The sequence below is a fragment of the Mobula birostris genome, chromosome 11 (assembly GCF_030028105.1).
Source record: "Mobula birostris isolate sMobBir1 chromosome 11, sMobBir1.hap1, whole genome shotgun sequence".
Classification (NCBI taxonomy): Eukaryota; Metazoa; Chordata; class Chondrichthyes; order Myliobatiformes; family Myliobatidae; genus Mobula; species Mobula birostris.
This window is the reverse complement of record NC_092380.1, coordinates 115,327,186-115,340,767: the sequence shown is the minus strand read 5'-3', so window position 1 is coordinate 115,340,767 and position 13,582 is coordinate 115,327,186. Positions and strand designations below refer to the sequence as shown.

At 44.6% G+C, this 13,582-nt stretch overlaps 1 protein-coding gene across 2 annotated transcripts in view; it reads left to right on the top strand.

Moving 5' to 3' along the window:
* Positions 1–13,582, top strand: part of LOC140205582 (uncharacterized) — a 72,010-nt gene that overhangs the window by 20,335 nt on the left and 38,093 nt on the right. For both annotated transcript variants that reach the window (XM_072273222.1, XM_072273223.1), the window contains exon 8: positions 3,249–3,350. In XM_072273222.1, coding sequence (XP_072129323.1) covers positions 3,249–3,350 — 102 coding nt within the window. The remainder of the gene's footprint in view (positions 1–3,248; positions 3,351–13,582) is intronic.

The following is a 13,582-nucleotide window of genomic DNA, read 5'->3' as shown; positions in this document are numbered from 1 at the left end:
TGAGCCGACTCAGGGAAAGGCTATATTAAATTGGGTGTTGTGTAATAACACTCAGGTCTCATTAGGGAGTTTAATGTAAAGGAACCCTTAGGAGTCTGTGATCATAATATGATTAAATTAATACTGCAGTTTGATGAGGAGAAGCATAAGTCACATGTATCAGTATTCCAATGAAATAAAGGTGCCACGCATGAGGCTGCTTAACAAGATAAAATCGTATGGCGTTACAGGAAAGATACTGGCATGGATAGAGGAATGGCTAACAGGCAGGAAGCAGTGAGTGGGAAGAAAACGGGACTTTTCTGGTTGGCTGCCAGTTACTAGTGATGTTCCCCAGGGGTCAGTATTGGGACCTCTACTTTTCACATTGTTTGTCAGTGATTTAGATAATGGAATTGATGGCTTTGTGGCAAAGTTTGCGAATGATACGAAGATAGGTAGAAGGGTAGGTAGTGCTGAGGAAGCAATGAGATTGCAGCAAGACTTAGACAAATTGGAAGAATGGGCAAAAATATGGCAGTTGGAATAGAGTGTTGGGAAATGTATGACAATGCATTTTGGTAAAAGGAATAATAGTGCAGACTATGATCTAAACGGGGAGAAAATTCAAGTATCAGAGGTGCAAAGGGACTTAGGAGTCCTCATGCAAGACTCCCAGAAGGTTAATTTACAGTTTGAGTCTGTGGTAAAGAAGGCAAATGCAATGTTGGCATTTATTTCAAGGGGAATAGAATATAAAAGCAAAGAGATAATGCTGAGGCTTAATAAGACACTGGTCAGGCTGCACTTGGAGTATTGTCAACAGTTTTGGGCTCCAACCCTCAGAAGGGATGTGTTGTCATTGGAGAGAGTCCAGAGGAGGTTCAGGAGGATGATTCTGGGAATGAAAGGGTTAACATATGAGGAGCTTTTGGCAGCTTTCAGCCTGTACACACTGGAATGTGGAAGAGTGTGAGGGGATCTACTGAATGTTGAAAAGATTAGATATGTTCAACGTGGAGAGGATGTTTCCTTTGGTCGGGATTGACTGCGGTGGAGGGCAAGTCCATGGGTATATTTAAAATGGAAGTTGATAGTTTCCTGATTGGTCAGGACATCAAAGAATATGATGAGAAGTCATGTGTATGAGGTTGAGTGGGATCCGGGATCAACCATGATGGAATGGTGGAGCAAATTTGATGGGCTGAATGGCCTAATTCTGCTTCTGTGTCTTATGGTAAACATCAAGAGACTTTTTCCCAGGGTGGAAGTGGCTAACAGAAGGGGGCAGAATTTTAAGGTGACAGGAGAAAAGCATAGAGGGGGATGTCAGAGGTAAGTTATTTACAGAGAGTGGTGGGTACATGGAAAACGCTGCCAGGGGTGGTGGTGGAGGAAGACACGTCTGGGATGTTTAAGAGACTCTTAAACAGGCACATGGATGATAGAGAATTGGAGGGCTGTGTAGGAGGGATTGATCTTAGAGTAGGTTAAAGGGTCAGCACAACGTTGTGGGCTGAAGAGCCTCTACTGTTCTGTGATCTATGAATGTCTGACGTTACTTGGGTGTGGAGTTGCTGAGAAAGTTGGGAGTGGGGTGGAGGAACAACAAGCTGTGAACTGAGGTGTGACTGGCCTGAGGGAGATGGTGCTGAGAGGGTGAAGAGGGTAGAAATGTCTGTACTCTGCTGTACACTTGTATTTTTCACTACAGCACCAGGACAGGCTTTTCATACCATCTAGTCTGTGCTGAACTATTAATCTGCCTAGCCCTATTAACCCTAACCTGCACCATACCCCCCATGCCCCTCCCATCCCTGTACCTTTCCAAATTTTACAATTGAATCTACATCCACGCAGCTCATTCAACACTCTCGTGTTTCCTTAAACATTTCACCTTTCACCATTAACCCATGACCTCTAGTTCTGGTCTCACTCAACCTCAGTGGAAAAGCAAAGCCTGCTTGTGTTTACGCTATCTATACCCTCATATGTTCTATTTTCAAATGGCAGTGCAGAAACACTGGACAATGTTGCAGAGTGGAGTGGGCGGACACACTGTCAGAAAGCCAGCACCAGTTGGATGGGCCAAATAGCCTCTCTCTGTGCTGAATGGTCCTTTGACTGTGCAACAGAGGTGGGCAGAAAGGATTGTTTGAACTCCATGTTCCAAAGTTGTTTTTCTGTGTGTTCAGGAGAATACGACTTTCCTTTCTCTTCAAGGATGTGATTTTCAGACTTTATAAGACATTGGTCAGACCGCACTTGGAGTATTGTGAGCAGTTCTGGGCCCCTATCTAAGAAAAAATGTACTGACATTGGAGAGTGTCCAGAAGAGATTCACACAAATGATTCCAGGAATGAAAGGGTTAACATATGCGGAGTGTTTGATGGCCTTGGGCCTGTACTCACTGGAGCTTAGAAGAATGAGGGGGAATCTCATTGAAACTTATCGAAAGTTGAAAGGCCTAGATATGGTGGATGAGAAGAGGATGTTTTCTATAGTGGATGAGTCTTGGACCATAGGGCACAGCTTCAGAATAGAGGGATGTCCCATTAGAATGGAGATGAGGAGGAATTTCTTTAGCTAGAGGGTAGTGAATCTGTGGAATTCATTGCCACAACAGCTGTGGGGGCCAAATTATTGGGTATATTGATTAGTCAGGGTTTCAAAGGTTACTAGAGGGCACTGGTTTAAGATGAGAGGGAAATGATTTAAAATCAGAATCAGAATCCTGGCATTTGTCATGACATTTGTTGTTTTGTGGCAGCAGTACATTGCAATACATAATAATAAAAACACTACATTAAAATAAGAAATTGTATACATGGTGCCAAAAGAAAAAAAGTGATGAAATTTGATAGTAGAGCGAAAAAAGCTCTTCCTAAAAGACAGAGTGTGTGTCTTCAGGCTCCTGTACCTGGACCCTGATGGTAGCAGTGTTCAGTATGAGGGAATGAGGGCGGCCCTTAATGATGGATGCTGCTTTTTTGAGGCATTGCCTGTTGAAGAACGGCAACCTAAGAGGCAACTGTTGAGAATGGTGGGTATATGCAATGAATTGCTGGAGGAAATGGTCAAACTTAAAAGGCGTTTGGATAAGCACGTGGATAGGAAAGATCTTAGGAGGATACAAGGGAAATTCAGGACGAGCACAGGTAAGCCTGTTGGGCCAAAGGGTCTGTTTCTGTGTTGTAGGACTCTTCGACGCTAACCCCCGTGCAGATAAATACCCCAACCTTCACCCTTTGACCTGTTGGTCTTGCAGGTCCAGTGTGAGGAGGCACAGTGTCGGACGCTGGCGGAGACACTTCAGCAGGAGCACAGCTACAATCGGTACTATCTCCGAGCCATGGAGCAGAGATGTCAGGTTAGTCAGTGAAACTGCATCTGCCCACTGTAGCAGAAGGAATTGATGCACTATCATGGCTGCTGTGATAAGTTATCTTCACTATTACACCACCGTGCCACCCTCTTGGGTCCACTCTGTGCGGAACACCTCCTCTCCAGGAAGCAGTGAGTGACCCTCCTGTACACCACCTCCAACATAAGCACGCCCTTCCAGAGGTATGGAGACCGCAGCAGTACGCTGTACACAGTGCTCCAGCAGAAACTCGAGGGTGTCAGGGGGCGGAAGTGAGTGCAATTGGCCTAATTCTATTCCTATGTTTTATGCCCTCACCAACACCCTGTAAAACCAGCATTACCCATTCATCATCATATACTGGGTCTTCACTCCATACCCCCTTCAATAAAGACCAGTGCTTCGCCCACCATCCCAACGACCCCCTACGGTTGTCTACCAATGCTTGGGCGTCCCTCTCTGTTTAAACAGTGTCTTCCGTTCCTGTACTTACTACCAATACAGAAGACGTAGAACATAGGACATAGAAATCTACAGCATATTACTGGCCCTTTGAGCCAGAATGTTGTGCTGACCATGTAACCTAGTCTAGAAACCACCTAGAATTTCCCTACCGCATAGCCCTCTATTTTTCTAAGCTCCATGTACCTATCTAAAAGTGTCTTAAAAGATCCTGTTGCATCTGCCTCTACCACCTTTGCTGGCAGCCCATTCCACGCCCCCACCAGTCTATGTGTGAAAAGCTTACCTCTGACATCCCCCCTGTACCTACTTCTAAGCACCTTAAAACTATGCCCCCTTGTGTTAGCCATTTCAGCCCTGGGATAAAGCCTCTGGCTATCCACACGATCAATGCCTCTCATCATCTTACACACCTCTACGATCTCTTGTTTTAAGACCATAAGACATAGAAGCAGAATCAGGCTGTTGGGCCCATTGAGGATGCTTCACCATTCCTTCATGGTTATCTTCTCCCTGCAAACTTGGTGTATCAAGCTCCATTTTGAATATACCCAGTGACTTGTTACGGGGAGATGGTAGGAGACTGGGTTGAGAAGTTTAATAAATCAGCCATGATGGAATGGTGGAGCAAACTCAATGGGCCAAATGGCATAATTCTGCTCCTATGAGTTGTAGTCCTCCGCATTGTTAATAGCGAGAAGATGGCAGGGCCTGTGGTAAGGGTCTGCTTTCTTGAGGCAACACCCCTTGAAGATGTCCTCGATGGTTGAGAGGGTTGTGCTCGTGAAGGGCTAAGTCTACATTCCCATGAAGCACCATACCAGAGTGCACTCTGCAGAAGTCTTTGGTAACATACGAAATCTCCTCAAACTCTAATGAAATATAGCCACATATCACCGGGCTCTGCATGTGTGATCTTCACAGCAGAGAGTATCCCAACAAGCTGCGCCGCTGCATGGTACAGAAGCTGCGCCAGGGTGGACAGGAGGACTTCAAATGGGTAGTCAAAACTGCCCAACTCATCACCAACACAAGCCTACCCGTCATCAGGGACATATATACAGAAAGGTGCCGGAAAAGGGCCAGTAACATCATGAAGGATTGGACTGTTTGTCCCAATCCCATCAGAGAGGAGGCTACATAACATTCACACCAGGACCACCTGACTCAAAGAGTTCCTTTCCCCAAGCAGTGAAGCTGATCAACACCACCACTCACTAACCCACCCCTCCACACCCCCAACCACCACTATTTTATCATTTCCTGTCAGTCATCTTATGTACAGACACTCCGGTGCCTAGTGTCTCCTTATGGACAGACAATCAATGTATATAAGCTAACTTTTGTTATTATAGTGTCTTGAAAATGTACTCATCCCCAACCCTTCGTTTCTATATATTGAGTATTATAAGGGATTTTGATCAACTTAACTAAGAATTTTTATTTGTGAGTCACATGTTTCACTTTTTCAGTAGAGCCCAAAAACAGGGGAAAGTGTAAAGCATGAAAAACTAAAATTTCAAAAATTGAAATGTCAGCAGTTCAAAAGTATTCCCCCCCCCCCAACTTTGCTCAGTTGAACCACCTCTTGCAGCTATTACAGCCAGTTGTCCAGTTGTCTTTTTGGATAAGTCTCTATTAGCTTTGCACAACATGTTGGAGCAAGATTTGCCCATTCCTCCTTGCAAAATTGCTCAAGCTGTGCCAGGTTATTTGGGGAGTGGCGATGGACTGCAATCTTGAGATCTTGCCAGAGATGTTTGATTGAGTTAAGATCAGGACTCTGAACGGGCCACTCAAGGACATAAATTTTCTTCATTTGAAGCCACTCCATGGTTACTCTGGCAGTGCGCTTTGGGCCATTGACTTGCTGAAAGACAAATTTCCTACACAGTTTAAGCTTTCTGTCAGAGTTTAGCAGGTTTTTAACAAGGATCTCTCTGTATTTAGCAGTATTCAACTTCCCATCAATGAAATCCTGACCAGATTTCCAGTCCCTCCTGGTGAAAAGCATCCCAAAAGCATGATGCTCCCTCCAGCATACTTACAGTAGGGATGGTGTTACTACGCCACGCTTACCACTTAGTGTTGAGGCCAAAATGTTCCACCTTAGTCTCATCCACCCACAAGACCTTCTTACATATCTTTACAGCATCTTCTCAGTGACACTTTGCAAAGTCTTTATGGGCAAGGATATGCTTTTATTTTTAGCCAGGGCTTCTTCCTTGCAACTCTTCCATAAATACTCTTTTTGTGCAAGGCCTTAGAGATTGTGGAGCTATGAATTTCATCTCCAGTTGCAGCAACTGGCTTCTGCATCTCACTCAGTGACTGCTGGCATCACACAAGTGCCATTCTTCTCCGGCAACTAAGCTTGGAGAGGTAGCCTGACCTAGGCAGCATGGCTGTGGTTTCACAGTGGGCTACACTGAGCTCCCGAGGTACGTTCAATGCCTTTGAGATGGTCTTTGCTGTGTCTGTGCACAACTATATATATATTAAATAAAAGCAGGCACACAGGAGATGGCTTTAACTAGTGTATTCACATTGCAGCGAGTGAGACAGAGAGCGCAATACGCATGCATAGACAACAGATCAATATGAAATGCTAAGGGGGAGGTCATTGCTCTAAAAGAAATAGATCCACAATTTACACTATCTCCACCTTTAGGATAATGCAACATAAAACTGCATATGTACCGAATATTCAATTCCCCTTTCATAAACCAATATTTTGAATAAACATGCTTTCACAATTAGTCATAGTCATACTTTATTGATCCCGTGGGAAATTGGTTTTCGTTACAATTGCACCATAAATAATAAATAGTAATAGAACCATAAATAGTTAAATAGTGATATGTAAATTATGCCAGTAAATTATGAAATAAGTCCAGGACCAGCCTATTGGCTCAGGGTGTCTGACCCTCCAAGGGAGGAGTTGTAAAGTTTGATGGCCACAGGCGGAATGACTTCCTATGACGCTCTGTGTTGCATCTCGGTGGAACGAGTCTCTGGCTGAATGTACTCCTGTGCCCACCCAGTACATTATGTAGTGGATGGGAGACATTGACCAAGATGGCATGCAACTTAGACAGCATCCTCTTTTCAGACACCACCGTGAGAGAGTCCAGTTCCATCCCTACAACATCACTGGCCTTACGAATGAGTTTGTTGATTCTGTTGGTGTCTGCTACCCTCAGCCTGCTGCCCTAGCACACAACAGCAAACATGATAGCACTGGCCACCACAGACTCGTAGGACATCCTCAGCATCGTCCGGCAGATGTTAAAGGACATCAGTCTCCTCAGGAAATAGAGACGGCTCTGACCCTTCTTGTAGACAGCCTCAGCGTTCTTAGACTAGTCCAGTTTATTGTCAATTCGTATCCCCAGGTATTTGTAATCCTCCACCATGTCCACAGTGACCCCCTGGATGGAAACAGGGGTCACCGGTACCTTGGCTCTCCTCAGGTCTACCACCAGCTCCTTAGTCTTTTTCACATTAAGCGGCAGATAATTCTGCTCACACCATATAACAATGTTTCCTACCGTAGCCCTGTACTCAGCCCCATCTCCCGTGCTGATGCATCCAACTATGGCAGAGTCATCAGAAAACTTCTGAAGATGACAAGACTCTGTGCAGTAGTTGAAGTCCGAGGTGTAAATGGTGAAGAGAAAGGGAGACAAGACAGTCCCCTGTGGAGCCCCAGTGCTGCTGATCACTCTGTCGGACACACAGTGTTGCAAGCACACGTACTGTGGTCTGCCAGTCAGGTAATCAAGAATTCACGATACCAGGGAAGCATCCACCTGCATCGCTGTCAGCTTCTCCCCCAGCAGAGCAGGACGGATGGTGTTGAATGCACTGGAGAAGTCAAAAGACATGACCCTCACAGTGCTCGCTGGCTTGTCCAGGTGGGCGTAGACACGGTTTAGCAGATAGACGATGGCATCCTCAACTCCTAGTCGGGGCTGGTAGGTGAACTGGAGGGGATCTAATTGTGGCCTGACCATAGGCCGGAGCAGCTCCAGAACAAGTCTCTCCAGGGTCTTCATGATGTAGGAGGTCAATGCCACCGGTCTGTAGTCATTGAGGCCGCTGGGGCGCGGCATCTTCGGCACAGGGACGGGGCAGGACGTTTTCCACAGTACAGGAACCCTCCGGAGCCTCAGGCTCAGGTTGAATACATGGCGAAGTACTCCACATAGCTGAGGGGCACAGGCTTTGAGCACTCTGGTACTGACACCATCCGGTCCTGCAGCCTTGCTTGGGTTGAGACGTTTCAGCTGTCTTCTCACCTGTTCAGCCGTGAAGCCCACCGTGGTGGTTTCGTGTGGGGGAGGGGTATAGTCATGAGAGCAGGGTGGGGGACTGTGAGGAGGGGTAGGAGGGGAGAGTGGAATATGTGTTGGTTGGGGGCCGACAACAGATGGCTCATGTGGGGGATGGGCAGGGGTCACAATGTCAAATCTGTTAAAGAACAGGTTAAGTTCGTTGGCCCTGTCCACACTGCCTTCAGCTCCTCTGTTCAGCTATTCTAATTACAGTCCATAACTAACTTCACAGTTCTAAAAATTCAGTCTTTTGGGTGGCGATCTGTTCCTTTCAGGATAGCGCCTCTGGACCTGTGGAGTGGCATTGGGTTTGGTGGGTGTCTTGTCTAAGACAACGTTCTGAGTTTCTGGTGTCACCTAACTGTCAGTGACATGATCATCACTGAGAAGTAAGTCTGGTGACTGTAATGTGTCCTCCTTGTTGGATGCATTCAACTCAGGTGTGTTCTTTGGTTGAGCATCCAATATCTGGTCCACATGATGTCTCCATGTCTAATCTCCAACATCCACTGTGTACATCAGTGGTCCAGTTCTACGAGGTGTCCACTTGCCTTCACACTAGGGCTTCCTGTCCAGTCTCACAGCTGCTTGCTGCTTCACTTGCCAAATAGCTGAACTGTTTGTTCTGCACTTCCCTCCGTAGATCTGGTTTCAGAAGGTCTATGTGAGTTCTCAGATTGCTGTTCATGAACAACATTACAGGTGTTTGATTTGTTGTCATATGAACAGAGTTCTGATACAAAAAAGAAGTTGTCCACCTTGTGCTGTACATAAAAGTCCTTGTCCATCGCTTTATTGGACTTATTGAAGGTTTGGATAAATCTTTTAGCTAACCCATTTGATGCTGGGTGGTGAGGAGCTGACTTGATATGTCTGATGACATTTTCCTTTATCAACATTTGGAATTCTTCTGACTTGTATTGTAGTCTGTTGTCACTCACAATTTCCTCTGGTAAGCCATTTCTGGCGAAGGTGGTCCTCAGAGCAAAGTCAGCCTTTGCTGAAGTGGTTAACCTCACGGGTATAAACTCCGGCCACTTCAAATGAGCATCCACAGCAATCAGAAATAAGGAGTCCACATGAATGGCCCAGCAAAGTCAACATGTACTCTTTGCCATGGTGATGACAACCACTCCCACACGTGTAACAGTGCTTGTGGGGGTGCATTTTGAATTTGTTGGCATCCTGAACGGCTTTTGGCCAAGTCTTCAATCAGTTTAACTAAACCCAGCCACCACTTGTAGCTCTGGGTGAGACTCTTCATCTTGACTGTCCCCAAGTGTCCTTCACGCAGATTTTCTGACACTCTGGTGTGTAGTTTAGAAGGATCTACAACACGAGATCACACATCAGCATTCTTTGACATAACGACAGTTAGTCTGGTCTCATTGAGAACTCTGGAAACACAGGGTTACCATGAGCTGACCATCTTCGCATGGTGATTTCATAGACTTTTAGCAATGTTGGGTCCACCAATGCCGTGTGGAACACCTCTGCTGGGTCACAACATGAAGACATTTTTTTCAGTTGCCAATAATGGAAGATGTGACAAACCATCAGCATTGCTGTGTTGTTTGGTACCCTTGAATTCCATGTCATAAGAGTGGGCTCTGAGGAATAGTGCCCAGCGTTGTAACAGAGTAGCAGTCATCACTGGAATTCCCTTCCTGAGATTGAAAATCGACACAAGGGGTCAGTGATCTGTCACTAGCGTAAACCTTTGTCCATAAACCAAGTGGTGGAACTACTATATTCCTCATACTAGACTAAGGCCTCTTGGTTGATCTGTGTGTAGTTGCATTCTGCACTCATTAGTGATCTTGAAACAAATTCAATAATGCGTTTAGATGCATGTTCCATAATAAGTGACAAAACGGCTTCAACACCATAAGGGGATACATCACACACCAGTCTGATGAGCAGGGATGTATATAATGGGTAGCAAGTTCATTGGATGTTATAAGTCTCTTTGCTTCCTTGAATGCTTTTTCAGATCTTTCTGACCATTCCCACTTTGCTCCTGTCTGTAACGGTGCATTTAATGGATGCAGCACTGTAGCAATGTTTGAGAGAAACCGGTGGTAGTAGTTTACAAGGCCCAAATATGATCTGAATTGTGATACATTTTCCAGTTTGGGTGCCTATATCACTGCTTCATTCTTCTCTTGTGACTTATGTAAGCCATGTTCGTTAATTAAATGTCCATAATATGAGATTTCATTCTTGAAAAAAATCACATTTCCCTCTCTTTGCGTGCAGACCATACTCACTCAGCCGGGTAAACACTTTGCCAAGGCTCTTCATCATTTTTTGCCAGTCACGATGATGTCATCAAGGTAGCATTGTGTTCCTGGGATTCCTTGGAGCACCTGGTCCATTGCCCTTTGCCAAATTGCTGCAGCTGATGTGACGCCAAAGACAAGACTATTATACTGGAACTGTCCCTTGTGAGTGCTGATAGTGAGGAACTTCCTGCTTGATTCCTCATTCTCCATTTCCAGATAGGTTTGTGACAAGTCAATCTCCCTGCCTGTCAAAGATGCCAAAATGTCTTCTATTCATGGCAGAGGATACTGCACAGTACGCAGCACTGGGTTGATGCTCACTTTGAAGTCTCCACATATGTGAATGGGTCTGACCTTTCCTTTCTTGATCACTGGGACAAAGAGCATGGCCCAATCGCTCCACTCAACTTTGGAGAGAATTCCAGACGCCTCTAAGCTCTGCAGTTCAGCATCCACTTTAAGTTGTAGTGCGTAAAGCACTGGACACGCTTGGTGTTGCTGCTTCACTCAATTCGATTCTGGCCTTCATGTCTTTGAGTTTACCAATCCCCTTCTCAAACACCTTCTCATTAGCACAAAGCAACTGTGCGAGTCTCTGGTTAGTGCAACCATTTGGGCTGCTGTTGCCTGTTGACTTCACACTGAGAGCTTTGATTGAGTGCCAGTCTAGTTGGATTTTTCTCAACCACTTATGTCCAAAACTTGCTGGCTCTCCACTTTTCAATACATAAAGCTCTCCCTGTTGTGTCTGGTCTCCATACGTCTCATTTACATTCAGTTTGCTTTTAGGAATCTCTTTTTCACCTGTGTAAGTCTTTAGCATCATTGAGGTCTTCTCTAATGGTGGCTTTTAAAACAGTCTGTTGTAGTCAGCCTCTGGAATCATGGAGAAAGCTGACCCTGTATCCAGCTCCATTTTCAGTTTTACACCGATGCATCGATTGTGATCCAGATGATTTTGTGATCTGCTTCAGTAGTACTATGCAGTTCTAGACATGACAGTTCACCCTTGTCAGACTCTATGTTGTCTGATTCTGTGTTATACTTGGTTACTTTATGCATTTGCTTTGTTTGGTGTTTGAGACTTGTCACTTGCTTTGCTTTTTGTCTGCCTTGCACACTCTCTCTCTATGATCTTGTCTGTGACACTTTCTGCAGAGCTTTTCTTTGAATCAACAGTCATTTGCATCATGGGAGGATTTGCCACATTGATAACATTTTTAGCTTTTTGCAACATTCAGGGACAATTTTATGCATTTCACATTCTAACCTTTTCTGTAGTTCTGCTGCGTCCTTTGTTGCAGTCTGCAACAATATTGCACTGGTCAATGTCCATTATTTCGGACAGTAGCCTTTTTTGAGTGCTCTGACTATGCATGCCACAAATAAGCCTGTCCCTTAATGCATCAGAAAGTCCATCTCTGAAGTCACAGTACTGGGAAAGTTTGCACAGTTCTGCAAAGTATACAGAAAGGCTTCCATGTTTTGACTGGTTCCTTTTGTAAAATCTAAATTCTCAGCTATTACCAGCAGCTTAGAGCCCAAGTGATATATTGTAACAACTTCGTCGAACTTCTTGCTTGCTGGCTTTGCAGGGGTTATTGGGCTGCGTAATGAGTACATTCTTGCACCCATTAAACTAAGAAGTGTAGGGGGTTTCTTTTGCTCCTCCACGTTGTTCGCATTACAATACAGTTCAACCCTCTTGATATACGACTCCCAACTTTCATTAGTGCTATCAAATTCATCAATTTTCCAGACTGAAGTTATCACCACGTTATTTTCACTGTAAATTCAGCACGTCTTTCACTGTTACCAAGCCTTTCTTAGTGTCTGTGATGGCTTTCTCATGCTGTTTAACTCTCACTGTTTTGTCCCATATCTGTCAGTGCAGTTCATGATATTTTCTGACATTCAGGTTTGTACTCATTGCCAATTAGTTGTGTCTGTGCACAACTACATAACTACATATTGATTAAATTAAAGCAGGCACACGGGAGATGGCTTTAACTGGTGTATTCACATTGCAGGGAGTGAGAGAGAGAGAGAGAGAGAGAGCGCGCAATACGCATGCATAGACAACAGCGCATGCACAGACAACAGATCAATATGAAGTGCTAAGGGGGGAGGTGTTTGCTCTAAAAGAAATAGATTCATACATTATAGTCATGTCCCCTTCCCCAGATTTGTGCCTCTCGATTATCATATCCCTGACTTGTCTGGAATGCTATTTTGTGCTCCTTTTGGTTTGGTCTGTTGAAAATCTACCCTACTGTTGGATCTTACAGAGAGAAGGGGTATTTGTTCTTATGAATTCATTGAAAACAGGTGATTTTCCAATTTTCAACATCAACAAATTGGGTGAGTTGGTAGGGTATTATTGCACCCGAGGAAAGTTAGCGTACAAAGGGTATGAATACTTTTTCAGCTTCACAATTTTGGTTTTTAGTTTTTAGTAAATTCTTGACAGGTTTTGGAATTTTTCTTTTGATTTGACATGATGTTTTGTAGTTTATCTTAAAAATCCTATTTCAATATATTTTAAATTTAGAAACGAGACAGTAAAATGTGAAAATAGTTGTGGGGGCTGAATACTTCAAAGTTCAAACATAGAACATAGAATAGTACAGCACAGTACAGGCCCTTCAGCCCACAATGTTGTGCCGACCCTCAAACCCTGCCTCCCATATAAGCCCCCACCTTAGATTCCTCCATATACCTGTCCAGTAGTCTCTTAAACTTCACTAGTGTATCTGCCTCCACCACTGACTCAGGCAGTGCATTCCACGCACCAACCACTCTCTGAGTAAAAAACCTTCCTCTAATATCCCCCTTGAACTTCCCACCCCTTACCTTAAAGCCATGTCCTCTTGTATTCAGCAGTGGTGCCCTGGGGAAGAGGCGCTGGCTATCCACTCTATCTATTCCTCTTATTATCTTGTACACCTCTATCATGTCTCCTCTCATCCTCCTTCTCTCCAAAGAGTAAAGCCCTAGCTCCCTTAATCTCTGATCATAATCCATACTTTCTAAACCAGGCAGCATCCTGGTAAATCTTCTCTGTACCCTTTCCAATGTTTCCACATCCTTCCTATAGTCAGGTGACCAGAACTGGACACAATACTCCAAGTGTGGCCTAACCAGAGTTTTATAG